Here is a 14,835-nt window from a genome sequence, read left to right as displayed (position 1 = left end):
CTGAATAAAGGGTTTTAAAGATCACAAACGGTGTTTTGTGTTCAAAACCTGTAATTAATATTTGAATATTCCAGTCCATTTTTGCATAGTCCACAAATTGCAGAATTTATTGTTGTCTAATGCTGACTTGATCCTAATGCAGTAAAAGCATTAATGATACAAACTTTTATTTTTAGCATTAATGATACAAACTTTTTGTTTTTTTACAACAAGAGTAAAGGTTTATAATTAGCAACTAATTGTCTGTGTTGAAGTGTAGAATTATCCGTTACATGTTTGATTTTCTATGCATAAGCCTAACACCAGTAGAAAGCTCCAAAGCAGATGCTAACTTTAGCGTTGTTGGTGGCTAATGCTTAGCCGATGACGTATTCTCACAGCACTTACAAATCATTGTCACCGTTTCTTTTTTGCACCTGCAACTCAAAATGCTTTTACATAAATAATTTAAAGGCCTCTTTAGCACTTTTGTAACTTAGCGTTCCAAGGCTCATAATAATAGCTTGGGCTTACTTTACGAGATGTAGTCACATACTGACAACAACTGGACACCGTTCCACAAGACAGACTCTACTGTGGTGTTTTAATGCTGTACCACAAAATGACATTGTATCTTTTGTTGTTACACCTACCTTTTTGTTTTATCCTATGTGGTAATATTAGGTCCGTGGAAGAAGCCCATTGTTTTGAAATCTTTTTTAAGCAACTCATCAAAAATATTCAAAGAATGAAGAGCTGGTGCAACTGACTTCTGGGTACTCACCCAATGAAGCTAGTGTTTTTTTAACCATATGCATCTCTAAACCGATATGGGGTTTACCTCGCTGTTTTGGGTCTTTCTTATGTTGCCATTTTCTTTTCTTTTGGTTTGGTTTTCTTGTAGTGGACTGTCTGTATATTAGTAGTTATAGTAGTAGCTAAAGTGTACTGGTCCTAAGTTTGTGACACAAAGTTTTAATGCCTGGCAAAGTGTCTCGTGTTTATTTTAATTTCCTCTTTTTTTGGGAATGAGAATTGCTTTCTCTCTCTCTAGTTCTCTCTCTCTGCTTCTGCTGGACCTCTCCCTCTGTATCTCTCCGTCTCTCGGTTCCCTCCATCCTTTGGTGCTCTGTTTCTCAACCCACCACATATAATGAGATTTTTCAGGAGAATGGTCACCAAATGTAATTGCTTTATTTGAATGATGCACTTTGGTATATATATGTTTTATACAGTCATTCATTTATTTATTTATTATTTTCTTGTTTTGCTTGTGTAAACTTATTTTCCCTCTTTTCATCTTTATGTTTCCCTGTTTCTGAATACGGACTGGCTCTGTCTCTTTACCTCTCACTTGCATCCCTCACCCCTAACGTACCCGTCTCATCTTTGTCTCATATGTGTTTGATGTGGGAGTGCTCCGATTGTTTTGAGTGGTCTCTATTCTGCATCCGAAGCTTGCTGATTGGCTGATTTATTTATTTATTTGATATATGTTACTTTGTAACTCACTCTGGGTCATGCGATGCGCCCCGTATATGGCTGTGTCATGTTTTTTGTTAGATGATTATTAATTTTGTCAACAAATGTTTTTGCACCCCCTCTTTCTCTCCCTCTCTTTTGTATTTCATTTAAAACTGCATTTATTCTTTTAGGTACGTAAACCCCACAAGTTTGGTTTCATATGGAAATGTGATTTGATTTTTATCTGGATTTATCGGCCAGGCTGGACTGGGAGGGCAAAAGTGGGATGAGAAAGGATGAATGTTTAATAAATCATTAACACTTTGCCTTTCATACTGGTCTCTGTTGATTTGCATGTATTCGTGTCCCATTTCATTGATCACGCATGACCTCAATACACTTATTACTGTGTATAACTATAGTACCTTGTGATAGTAATTATACATTTCTGCATTTCGATGCGTCGCAGCCACCAACAACAATGCATTTTATTTGGATTGTATGTGATAGATCAACACAAAGTAGAACTAGATTGTGATAATTAAAATTATATCTGGTCTCCTTTACTAATAGAAATCTGACATGTGTGACATGCATTTGTATTCAACCTTCCTGAGTCAATACTGTGTTGAATCACATTTCACTGCAGTTAAAGCCGAGAGTCTTTTGGGGCATGTCTCTCCCAGCCTTTCATATCTAGGGACTGAAATGTTGCGCTCATTCTTCTTTACAAATCAGCTCAACCTCTGTCAGATTGGATAGAGAGCATCTGTGGAGATTACCCAGCTTTGACTGGGTCTTTCAACACATAGATATACTTTGAGCTAAAAGGTAGCACTGCATGTATTTTTTAGGATCATTTCTCCTGTTCTCAAGTCTTTTGCTGCCTCTAATTGGTTTTCTTCTAGAATTGTCCTGTACTTAGGCCCCTCAATTCTTGGTTATCTCCATAGCACCACCATGTTTTATGGGTGAAGTGCAGCATTGGTTTTCCACCACAACAAAGCATTTTGGATGCAGGCGAAATATTTTGGCTTTTGTTGGACATGACCAAAGCACCCTTTTCCACAGCCACAAACTTGCAATGTACTTATTTGGGATTTTAGTTTATGGCGAAAGAGAAAGCAGTGCTGAAACGTGGTCGGGAAATGATACATGATTTTCAATATTTATCTTAAAAATAAAAATCTGTATAAAAAGTGTTATGCATTTTGCATGTAAAATCAGAACACCTTCTTGCTGTGTTCTCTACGTGGCTTGTGGTAAACAACAAACAGGACCACATACTGCTTTCTTTTTTCCACTTCTCTAAAAATGGCCAAGTTTGTGGATTGCACAGATAATAGTTCTGTTGACAGATTCTTCCACCTGAGCTGTGAAAATAGAAATGCAGTTTCACATGTTCCAGATTATTTTTAAATAGTTTACTTTTTTGTGTTGGTCTATTACATGAAGATAGTGGTGGTCACAATGTCACAAAATGAGGAAGAGTTCAAAGGGTGTGTAAAAACATTTGGAAGACGCTGTACACAGACCCAACATTTACAAACTAAACTACAAACTGGTAGACCAAACTAAGCTCAATTAGTAGTACCTTCTGAACATCTATGGACCAAATGTGCCCTCATTTGAAAGAATTTTGATCAATTTAATTCACGCTTTGGAACATTTACATTCTGCAACATCTGTCCAGCTGTGTCAGACAGGCTTGCTAGGCTATGCTAATTGAATCATTTGCCAATGACCTTGTCAAATGCAATGGGGGAAAAATGAGGTAAACCTCATTTCCATTTGAATGAAAGGTTGCAGATAAAGAACATGACTCACCAGGAGAGGCAATGCGAACAACAGCCGAGGCTTTAATGGTCCCCTAAATAGGAGAGTGGTGTGTGTGCATGCACGAACTCTCTTTCCTCGGCCTGCCTCTCACACTCTCTTTCTTTGTCACATGCAAGCACACCCTCTCTTTGAGTCCTGCCAAAAGGTCATTAATCTTTTGCTTTCCAAACGTGCAACTTCGGCAGCACTCTCTGACAGGGTGGGTTATTATGGAGAGCTACAGCCTCCCTCTCTTAAAGCCCATCAAAGCAAGTTGAGGATACATCAAGGGACCAAAGTGGAAGCCTTTGAAGCACAGAGAGGAAGGAGATTATCAGCCATCTTGGATAGAAAGGCTTTAAATTTGGACTGAAATAACAGCAAGCATGCACAGAACATACACACACCATCAATAAAAGCCCCAATATGTTCATCTGTGCATGCTGAACATACAGCTCAGTTCCCTTTGCTGTGCCACGCTCCCACATCTCTTATTAGCAAACCACCAAAAATCTACTGCACAGCTTGCTTTTTGTTGCATGACTGAAAATCACCTTAACCTCCATCCACGTTTCCCCTCCAACATAAACACAGACACAGAGTTAAGTCATCACTGGTAAAATATAGTTTTACTTCACATAGGTGATGTTTCACTTTTAAGAAGCTGCTCAGACATGATCTCCGAAAACTGACACAATAACACTCGACTGACAGATTTACTCTCCTTTTAAGTGTTTTTGAAACAATTTCTCCTACAAGCTCAATCTTTCACAAGTTATATGTTAAACTGGCAAAGGTTTTTTTAATCCTTGACTGCAGATAGTTACTGACATAACAAAACAGCAGGCATTATCTTCTGTTATAAACACAGGGCTTCACTGGTGGTAACTTCCTCAGTTTTAAATATTAACTTTTTAATGTTTCTATATGGGCACATTTTAAACAATGTTTATTAGTATTGCACCATACCCTCTGACTACTAATGTTCTAATGGTGAATTAAAAACCAAATGAAATTTTTAATTATTGCTAAGGGAAAACAAATGACAGTGATTAGTTAGTTTCTGGTCATTATCTAAAACGTTAGAAAAGATGTAGAGTATCACTGACTTGTTACTTTCTGCAGCTATCTGAAGTACATTTGTATGATCTGGAGATGCAACGATCAGAAATTTGTTGCCAAGTTCCAGTTTAATATCTTCTTTTTAAGAACTGTAATTAGCAGCTATATTTTAGCCTTCCTGTCAGGATTTTGTTTTATTAGATTAACCAATGAAAATTCTTTATAATTTAACATATTTATTATACATTAGAAGCTGGGGCAAAACTAAACAAAATGCTTACAGAGTTTAGGATTTAGAACAAATAGCATGGTTAGCACCGTAAACCACAGTCTGTGCTAATTTTCTACCCAATATGGACCCCTACTTTAAATCTGAGATTTCCAAAAGACTGCCATCATTTCCAGATCCCGAATAGTCTAAGTCAGACCGAAGCTGAAAGCTCAAAAAATAAAATGGAGCAACTTAGCTGTAAAATGTTTAGCCTTCCTGTGATCTGCTGAAAGTCTCACTTGTTTTTTTTTAGCAGCTTTAATGCAGGGTGGTACTTAGTACAGTTCCTTTCTAGAAGCTTCTTACACATTTAAAGGTTTCTTTGACTTAATTGAATAGCTAACTTTGAAGTCTGCTCCCATCAGTAAAACTTCTACCCAGAAAACTCTTCTTTTTCTCATGACCTGTTGGTGCTTAGGTAGGGTATGTTCAATAATAGAAAAAAGATCTGATTTTTGGGTTTCTAAACAGTCCAGTCATGCTGGTCAAGCTGAAGATCTTATGTTAAAGTGCTTCAAATGGTAAAGCCAAAAAAAGGCTTGGGAAATCTTAAATCTTTTTCACTTAGAAAGAAGATGTTAACATTTGTCAATATTTCTTTTAATATGTGATGCCCCACCTGACCCAAAATAAAGATTAAGTAGAAATAATGTAATGTTTTTCTTAAGGTCAGTTAAGAATGTGCCTCATGTCATCATTGATGTTAAGGTGTGAAACTAGCTTCGTAGAGCAATATTAATGAAAATGAAAAGTAGATGTTTACACAAGGAAATCCACCAGTACTCTAAATGTCCCCAGTAATCATTTCCAAAAACAGACTAAATAAAATAGTCAAAGACAGGCATCATTATCAGTTATATTTACATTAATTATATTGTTAATGTTATAGCAAACATATACATCAGCCTTGGCCTAAATTTGGAGTTTGTTTGCTAATTTTCTCTTCCTCTGTTGTCTGTGCGCTTGACTGTCTGCTCCTCCACCCCCCCAGGTGAATAACGCCACCGCCAGGGTGATGACTAACAAGAAAATCGTCAGCCCTTACCCTAATGGAGAGGCTCTCAGCACGCTGCCCTATGGTAACAACCGCAGTGACGCACGCTAACATTGAAGCTAAAAGCCCAACCAGCACACAGGGAGAGGCTGTTGGACCCAAATGCCCTCATTGTCCTAGCTGCTTGCTCGAAATGTTTAATTATACACATACACATGCTTTCATATTAAAAATATGTGCTGAAATTTGTTAAGCAGCCATAACAGAAAGCCTCACAACTTCATCAACTAGAAAAAAATTGCATTTCCTTCGAAAATGCTGTATGCTGAGTTGCTAAACTAAACTGAAGAAGCTGAACAGAAGCAGAAGACTTTGGTAAAGAGTACAAAGTAAAGAGCAAAATTCTGTAGAGAAACTTGTTGAAAAAATCAACTGTAGACGATCTGTTAGAAGTAATCTTAAAACCAAAGAATCAAAAGAACAGTACGAGAGACATTACCCGGATTAACTAAAAGTATAGAAGGTTGTACCATAATATGCTAACATACTTCCAATAGCATGTTAGCTAACAGTAGCTAACATGCTCTGTAGTGCTAAAATTTTGAATTATGCAATCTGTTAGTGATAGGCTAGCATTAGCTAACATGCTACTAATATCCTTCTAGCTAACATTAGTTAACCCTGTATGCTATATTAAAATTTTTAAAACTATCATCATGTAATATGTTACCATGCACACATGCTACTAACACCATTATAGTTACAGTAGCTAACAATGTCTTTTGTGCTGAAGCTACATAGCATGCCAGCCAGCATTAGCTCACTTGCTACTGATAGCCTATTGGCTATACGTAGCCAAAAGTATTTGCAAAGTTAAATTTTGTAGTACGATCATTTGGTAATATGTTTGCATTTATCTAAGATCCTGGTAATATAATTTAAGCTAACAGTAGCTAACACTCTCTGCTATGTTAATGTATGAGAGAATGCAAGCCTAAGCTGATATACAGTCACACAATTACATGGTGAGCCATTATTTGTTGTAATAAATACAAACTGTATAACATATTACAAAGTGAAAGCTATGTATCAAATAAATCATATTTTCTAATATGTTAAGTAGCTTAATCCTTTTTTAAAACAGCCTTGTTTTATTCTTTGCCTTTTTCTGTCTCTGTAACTATCAGCAGGGTGGAAACTAAGTCCAATGGTGGGAGCTGTATATGGACCAGAGATCTACGCAGGTAAGGGTGACCTCCATCTGTGAACTGATCACAGTAACATTCTAATCTTTTTCTCAATGCAGTGCACACCAGAGTCCTCAACAACCAATTTTATATTCTTTTATTCCAGTCCCAGGGTTTCCCTATCCAACTGCAGCAGCTGCGGCAGCAGCCACCACAGCAGCAGCTTTCCGCGGCGCCCACCTAAGGGGCCGAGGTCGTCCCATTTACAGCGCCGTAAGGGCTGCTGTGCCTCAGCCTGCAATCCCTGCCTACCCTGGGTAATGAAAATCGGCCTCTTTTGTCAACAGCTGTTGACTTCACATGTGTAGCTATCCAGGATATCTGGATTTTAAATTAAACATTTTAGAAATGTTTAAATATAGTCTGTTTTATGTAGTGCTTGAATAAATCTGTTTGCCCAGGTCTCTGTCTGACTGAAGTGCTCATTCATTTGTCATGCTCAACAATATTCAGGTTCTTTTCAGCCATCCAGTTAGCGGATTTTCAGTCTGTTCACAAGCAATCAAGGGCTGACTTACACTCTGATTGGATTGCACCACTGAGCGTGATTTGAATAAACAGACACCGCCGTCAGCAGATTTGCATAAGCACACACAAAGCACATTTAGTCACAATACAAATTGAGTCACCTTGTACACAGGTTTGCTACTGATGAACCAGTTTTGCCTCAGTCTGTTTTCTGTTTACTGTGCATGTCATTGCGCTGTGATGATGGGGTAATGGGGTTTTGGCTGTATTTACTCTCCGATCAAAGGGGATTTAAATGATTTATGACCTAGCTGTTACTTGCTGTGATATGATTAAACTCCGCTCACGAAGATGAAATTTGAGGATGCAGGAAATACCCTGTCCATTTCAGCTCTACCTCTAGACATCATTCCCTCTAAAATGTCTCCATCAAAGTGGCCTTTTTATTGCTTTTGTTGGTTTCCTTGTAGCAGGGGAACAATCACACTTTATGGTCACATTTTAGTTCATTAAACTTAACATATTAGCCCCCTGGAGTGAAATGTTTATACTTTCAAGCTACTCTTGTGGAGCTTAAATGGAAGTTGTATTTCCTCTGCATGCTGCATGGGTGTGAAATAACACTTTTGTTCTCTGTTTTTCTCCTCTCTGTTCCCTTCCTTGTTTATGCTGTGCTGTGGTCCTTGTTCACCTTGGGTTCTTTGCAACTGTGCACCACTCCGTTTGCACCCCTCCCCTCCCTCCCTCCCTCCACCACACCCTCCCTCCTGTACCTTCCTACTCCACCTCCCTCGTCCTCTCTGTACATCTGCTATGTTCCCCTGCTCTCAGCGTGGTGTATCAGGATGGGTTTTACGGAGCTGCAGACTTATATGTAAGTAAATTCACTTCCAGACAACACGTCATCTCTGTTCCTGCCCTCACAGCCTTCTTTCTGCTCTGTTTGTTGTTTCCCTCTGGGGGTGATTCTACATGTGCATCCAGTCATGCGCCACACAGAGTTGCCTGTATAATGGTGGAACTGGTTAAATGCGTCACTAATTTGTACAACATGCAAGATGATTCAGGCCCAAGGGCTTTTATTGTTTGTCTTAAAAATAGTGGCACAAACAGATCTGTGCTTAAAAAAATATGTGCTGAGTAAAAAAAGAACATCTCAGGGGTAGGATAGAGGATCTGAAACACCACTACAAAGGCTGCTTTGTGGACGGATGATGCAGAGTGCATCAGTGTTTGAGAGTGTGTGTGAGTGAGTGTGTATCCAGGTTGACAACAGCTGTTTCTGTTTTCTCTATAGACTAGTGTTACAGGACTCAGTCCTTAGTCCCAGATTGCTTCAGGTAGGGTCACCTCACCATCGAACCTACAGTGTGCATTGTTTGGCTTTACTACCTCCTCTGATCTTAAGAATCATCTTGTGATCTGATCTGGAACATGTCGTCTTTTAATTGTTAAGAAAATGATTTGGAGTTTGCTTAATTTTTCTACTAACTCACCAAATCTTTCCAGCTGTGGAAAAGGGGAACTGTTTTGTTTATTCACTAAACTACTACTAAAAATGATTGCTTATATTCTCCCTCCCAGTCTATTCAAAACGGAAACTGGTTTCTTTTGTACGGTTGGCTGATCTGGAGATAATAAGCCTTCTTGCTGCCACAAATTATTCAATCCTGCATTTATGGTCATTAGAGTTCCAGTGCTGGTCTCATTTGTTGGCACCCCTGGTAACAATCTGTAAAATCACCTTTTACTGCAAACATTTAAAAAAGCCAAAAAAGTCAACGAAAAAATTGCCTGTTATGAAACATTTAGAGAAAATCACCATTTGCACAATTATTGGTACCTCTGGGGTACAGCTAGCTTTTCCCAATAGCATTTCACAGGCTTGGAGCATACGGAGAGAGAGAGATCTGTGATCATCCCTTTTTGCACAATCTCTCCATCAAGAGTCATGGTTGGTTTTATGTCTGAGGAAACAATTTTTGGTTGATTTGTGCATGTTTTCTGTGTCATTATCCAGTTGAAAGACACTATGATGACCCATTTTGCATCTACTGGCTGAGTCCACCAGATTTTTATTTAAAATTTTATATTTTAAATAGTTAAAGCTAACTTTTCACACTGTCATGGTTCCCAGAACGTTTAGAAGTGAAAGGGCCCACACCATTAAGGATCCTCCACCTTACTTAACCATGGGCATGAGGTGGTTTTCCACACGTTCATCCTTTTTGTGCCCAACCTACCTAAAATGTCTGTTGCTGAAAAGCTAAATCTTAGTCTCATCCAACAAAAGCACACACTTACTCTACAGAAAATAATTTTTTCTGGGGTCAGTCCCAGTTTTTGTAGAGATCTAATGACTCTCTGCTAAAGTTCATTAACCGTGGGGTTTGAAGATTTTTTTACCTCCATTACCGTCCTGCTTACTGTGAGTGGTGGGTCATTATCCAGCCTAGTCGCTGCTGGCTAAAAGAAATGGGCCTCTGTGTCACATCTTTTTTATATCCCAAGGAAACACTAGGCTAAGTATTAGAAGTAACTAAACACCTTCAGCAAGAAAATGTTTTTTAAAATGATTATTTACATGGATTGTTTCAGTTACCAATAATCTGGCCTCCAATTATTTTGTTGAAAACAATTATTTAATTATTACATTGTGTTTTGTTCCCCTTTAAATAAATGTGCTCAAATTTAAACGATGTTGCTGCAATAAAACTTCAATTGTTTAAATTATTTTCGACAGCTCTTTGCCAGAAGTGCCAGTAAAATGTGGCCACATCTGTACTTATAAAGTTGTAAATGTGTATTTTTTGAACCAGTTGGACGTTTACATTCTTGCTGTCTCTATGTAATAATAAATTGCTTTATTTGGTGACTTTGATAACATCTGTACCATCAAAATGGCTGAGTTCAACACAGACAACAAAAAACCTCTGTGTAAATGGAGTAAAACTATCTGGCTGACCAAAGTTGACCAACACGGTGCTTCAACAGGTGCCGTCTGAAGGAACGCCACACTGAGAAAATTCTGACACTTCCCATTAAAGGAAGTTTAAAACAAACTGGACTATTTTAGTAGTATTAACACCGTAAAACTGCAAACTTCACGCTAAGTGATAGGCAGTAGGCAAGAATGTACAGATTTTTGTCAAATTGAGCATTCACGGCCCTCTACTTAAATAAGTCAGCTAGACTGCTGTAGACCTGGGCCAAATTAGTTTAAATTGATGTGCATTTAGTGTGACTTAAATAGAACTTGTTTACTTTATTCTTTGTAATTACGCTAAGCCAGAGACTACCCTACTGACTGCACCAGCCAATGCAGTTAGTAATAAACAAGAAAACTGATGGAAAGAAGCAAAGATCTGTGATGTTTCACACCTTCCTCTCATTGAGGAGAGTGTGTTTCTGGTGTTTATTTGCATTATTACCCCCAAGGTTAAAGGTGCATTTAGGTAAGGGTAACCAGATTGGAAAAATAAGCACGTCTCAATCAAAGCCACAGCCTCTCTGGAAGAATGCAGTCTGCTTACAGTTCTTGGTCACAGAAACAGTTGTAGAAATAATTTTTCCAATGCCACTGTTGCAAATGCAGTTCAGTCATACCTTTTTTTTTCAGCATTCAAAACCTTTGTTCTTGATGGACCTGTTTTAATTTTAACTAGTCAAATCTAATCCCTTAGAGATCTGTGGTTTGGTTTAACAACACTGGCTGGTGAGTGCTGCAAGATGCTCTTAAATCCTTCTGCCTTCTGGGAGTATGTTCTCTTCCTGAATTTCTTCACCCCCAACCGATAGGTGAAGCATGTTCTGATCAGCTGCATGCAAGCCTACTACAATACTGCAACCCCCTCCACCCACCCGGAGAGCCCTGCGCCCTCCCAATAGTAACCCGCTCTTTCTGCCCCACCCATCTGCTTCTGCTGCTGCTTCGTGTCCTGCAGGGGGCTGAGAAAATGCTCTGGTGTTTTTTTTTTTCGGCTTAGCTGATCTCACATTCCCGTCAGGTTCAAATGCAGTGGGATGTTTGTTTTTTGTTTTTTTTTGTTAAGGTCTGAATTGTAATTTTGGGTCATTCATGGAGTCTCTGTGCAAGGAGTTATTTTAGTGTCTGTCTGGGCTTGTGTGAGTGTGTCTGACTTTGTTTTCCATCTTTTCATCTCTTATTTGTCCTACATCCATCTGACAGAACACCAACAGAATTAGTAACATCACTCTGATCAACATGGTCTTCACTGTATTGTTTAGCATCAATTAGACTCTTTTTCTCTTCATTATTTGAGTCCTCTGTCTCATCCAGACAGAGTTTTTCTTGTTCCCTGAACTGATTCTGTCTTCCACTTTTTTTCCCTCCCTCTTCCCTTTAGTGGTAATACAGTAACTTTGACACTCCACTGTCCTTTGTCTCTTCCTCTGTCTCACACTGACACATTCTGCTTTCTATTCCTTCCAAATTTTGATTTGATAGCCATTTTTAGGATAAAATGAAGCTAAGTGATAAAATCTAACATAGCCTATATACATTTTTAAATGATATCTGTCAAATATACCATAGTCCTAAGTATTTAATCACATGCTGTCGCTGTTTCCTCCCTGGAGCCATGCCAGTTAGTTGTATGTGTGTTTGTGTGTGTGTGTGTGTCTCCAGGGGGGCTACCCTGCTGCTGCTGCCGCCGCTGCCGCTGCATATCGCTACGCCCAGCCTGCTGCTGTAACCGGAGCAACCGCCGCTGCTGCCGCCTACAGTGACAGGTGAGGCCGACCCAGACAGTTATACACATGCCTCACACAACACTGAGGGACATTGGGCTACAGCTGAGGACTGAATATTGTTAACATTCTAATCTTTGTTTTTTGTTGTTTTACTAGTTATGGCCGGGTATACACTACAGATCCGTACCACGCTTTAACTCCAGCTGCTGCAGCTTATGGAGTGGGAGCCATGGTAAGAAGTCTGACTGACACTTGAACTTGAACTTAAAACACTTTCTGATAACCAGTTTTTGTAAAGCTATGACCTGCAGATTTCTCTTTAAAACCTTTTTCTTTTTTAGCATCTTATATTAGCAATTAGCACGGTTAACACAGTGATTACACTGTAAACATCAGCCTCTCTGTCTATCCTCTTGAGAATGTTGATCCATACTTTGACTCTCAGATTTCTAAAGGTTGACAACATTTAAAAACTAGCATGTTCCATAACCGAGGTGAAAAATTCAAAAGAACAAAAAAAGCTAATTTGCTGCAATTTGTTCAGTCTTCTTGGTATCATCTGAATTCTGGTCCTGGTCAGTTTGCTCCTTTGTTAGTTTGATGGAACGTTACTATCACAGGCACAGCCTGAATAAACAGCTGACAGGCCTAAATAAAAAAACTTTGTACCCCAGCACTTTGTATGACTTCACTTTAAAAACCTCACTAATACTAAACATGGCTCGCTGTTCAGTACCAACTCACTTTTAGTGATCTTCACACAGTAACAACTTTTACGCTGAAGAGTGTTACGTTTAGTCCACCTAGTTGCATTTAGGTATCAAGCTCTCACAGAATGGGCTGATTCTTGTCACATACCTGGTCAGAACTACGTAATGAGAGGACAGCATTAGGTGGACCAGCTAGTTTCTGTTTTATGCTTTGATTCAAAGTCCCCTTGACTATATCCTCGGCAAGACAAGCATGAGAACTAAATGCAAGGTTCATCCGCACACTGGGAAAGTTTGGAATTTTATTTTCACATTTTCCAAGTTTGGAAAAACATTAAGTGTGGAAAAATGTTTGAGTCTCCAAACTTTATTTCTTTTTCCAATATCTGAAAGATAAAAATTTGAATTTCTAAAAATAAGGGACTCATTGCAAAGATGTATATTTAGAAGATAATCTTTGGTTTTGCTCATCACAACTTGGATTTTTGTTCAGCTTATCCAACGTTTAGATTTGTGACTTCCTATCAGACCCGACCTTTATTCAGAAATGAAATGAGGGATCAATTCACTTATTATTATTTGCAATTCAGATTAGCTTACTACTGGGTTTAAAACAAGACCTAAGCTCATAGTTTACATGAATATCATGTAAACCATTGTAATTCCAATTTTTTTAGTTTGTAAAATGAAGGTATAGCTGATGAGACTATGTGTTTTAGAGGACTTGTATTTGACCTGGAATAGTCAAATCCATCATTTTTCTAATTATTATAGATTTGAACTAATCTTAGTTTTTCCAAATGACTGTTTTCCAAAAACAGTGAAATAGCCCTTTACCACAAGACTGAATCGGCACTGTCATTAAAATCTTACAGAAAAATGTAGCGAATTCAGAACATTTTCAGAAACCTTGTGAAGAGTAAAATAAATGTAAACATTTTTATAAAGGTTTAATTTTCTCTCTTTGTCTTTCAGGCTAGTTTATACCGGGCGGGATACAGTAGGTTTGCTCCTTACTAAAGCCACAAATCCCATCCAAGGAAAGCCACTTGGCTCCCAAACTCCCTCTGAACTCTGTGTTTGGCAGGAGCCTCCCCTCCATTTTATCTGCAGGCAGACTATAATAGCGACAGCTCACTTCTTACTTTTTTCCCCTCTCTTCTTCTCTTTCTTTTTGTGGTCATTGCCACTTCACCGAAACCAAACTCACTCTGTACTTTTTCTGTCGCCGACACGGAACCAGCGGGGGAAAAAAACCAAGTATAAAACCTGCCATGAGTGTCTCCCACGTATGAAGCTGGAGCCTGCTGATTTGACCTTCAGAGCAGGATTTAGGATTGTTTTAAAAAAAAAAAAAAAAAAAAACACACACACATACACTACGGGACCCAGGCGGAGAGAGGACATCGGTTCCGGTTCGACCCGACCCGAAACACTACAAACCCTTTTTTCCCTACGAGCTCCCCTTTAAATTTAGCCCGACTCATTTAAACTCACAGCTACATTGAGCACCATGTATAATGTTTTCTCAGAGTGTTGGACGGAACTGAAAGGCTGAACTGCCACAGCGCTAATGTACAAAGGTACTTTTGTTTTTAAACACTACATTGACATTTACACGGAGCATAGACTCGCTGCAGTCATCTCTCTGGCCTAACATTTATACAATAATGATTTTTTTAAAAATGGATAAAACCAAGTACTTGATTAAGGATTTTATTTGTCTTCTTCTTTATTTCATTTCAATGATGGAAACCACTGCTTTGAACTATATTCCACTGCATTCTTTGTCATTTTCATTTAATGTTAAAACAAAACGCTAAAAAATGAGATAATCAGTGCTCCAAAACATTTAAAAGTGACAAGGAGAGATAATTTTTCTGCATTACCCCAATTCTTTGGTTTACAACCATTAATAAGAAGCTGAATAGAGACACCGTGATTAAAAAAAAAAGAGTTATTTTCAGTAATTGCTCATCAGTACACATTCTTATTCCAACTGTGTTCATTTTGAAAGTTCAGCGCACCCACCCCCTCAGCGCCTCCCCCATGACGTTTATTTTTGGCTTCTTCCAACAATAAATTGGGCCCTGTACATTTTCGTGTCCT

General features: G+C 38.6%; 1 protein-coding gene across 6 annotated transcripts in view; it reads left to right on the top strand.

Annotated features, from left to right (window-relative positions):
- LOC124864196 (RNA binding protein fox-1 homolog 2-like) overlaps nt 1–14,404 on the top strand; it is a 67,259-nt gene extending 52,855 nt beyond the window's left edge. For 2 of the 6 annotated variants that reach the window (XM_047358860.1, XM_047358864.1), the window contains 7 exons: nt 5,586–5,673; nt 6,776–6,832; nt 6,942–7,092; nt 8,135–8,177; nt 11,952–12,055; nt 12,173–12,248; nt 13,702–14,404. In XM_047358860.1, coding sequence (XP_047214816.1) covers nt 5,586–5,673; nt 6,776–6,832; nt 6,942–7,092; nt 8,135–8,177; nt 11,952–12,055; nt 12,173–12,248; nt 13,702–13,746 — 564 coding nt within the window. In that variant the 3' untranslated portion in view covers nt 13,747–14,404. Of the gene's footprint in view, nt 1–5,585; nt 5,674–6,775; nt 6,833–6,941; nt 7,093–8,134; nt 8,178–8,600; nt 8,644–11,951; nt 12,056–12,172; nt 12,249–13,701 lie in introns of all 6 variants that reach the window. The other 4 variants (XM_047358865.1, XM_047358863.1, XM_047358861.1 and 1 more) reach the window with 4 other exon arrangements.
- The last annotated feature ends 431 nt before the right edge of the window (nt 14,405–14,835 follow it).

Source organism: Girardinichthys multiradiatus, chromosome Y, assembly GCF_021462225.1.
Source record: "Girardinichthys multiradiatus isolate DD_20200921_A chromosome Y, DD_fGirMul_XY1, whole genome shotgun sequence".
NCBI lineage: Eukaryota > Metazoa > Chordata > Actinopteri > Cyprinodontiformes > Goodeidae > Girardinichthys > Girardinichthys multiradiatus.
Note: the sequence above shows the minus strand (reverse complement) of the source record. Positions and strands in the feature narration are given on the sequence as shown.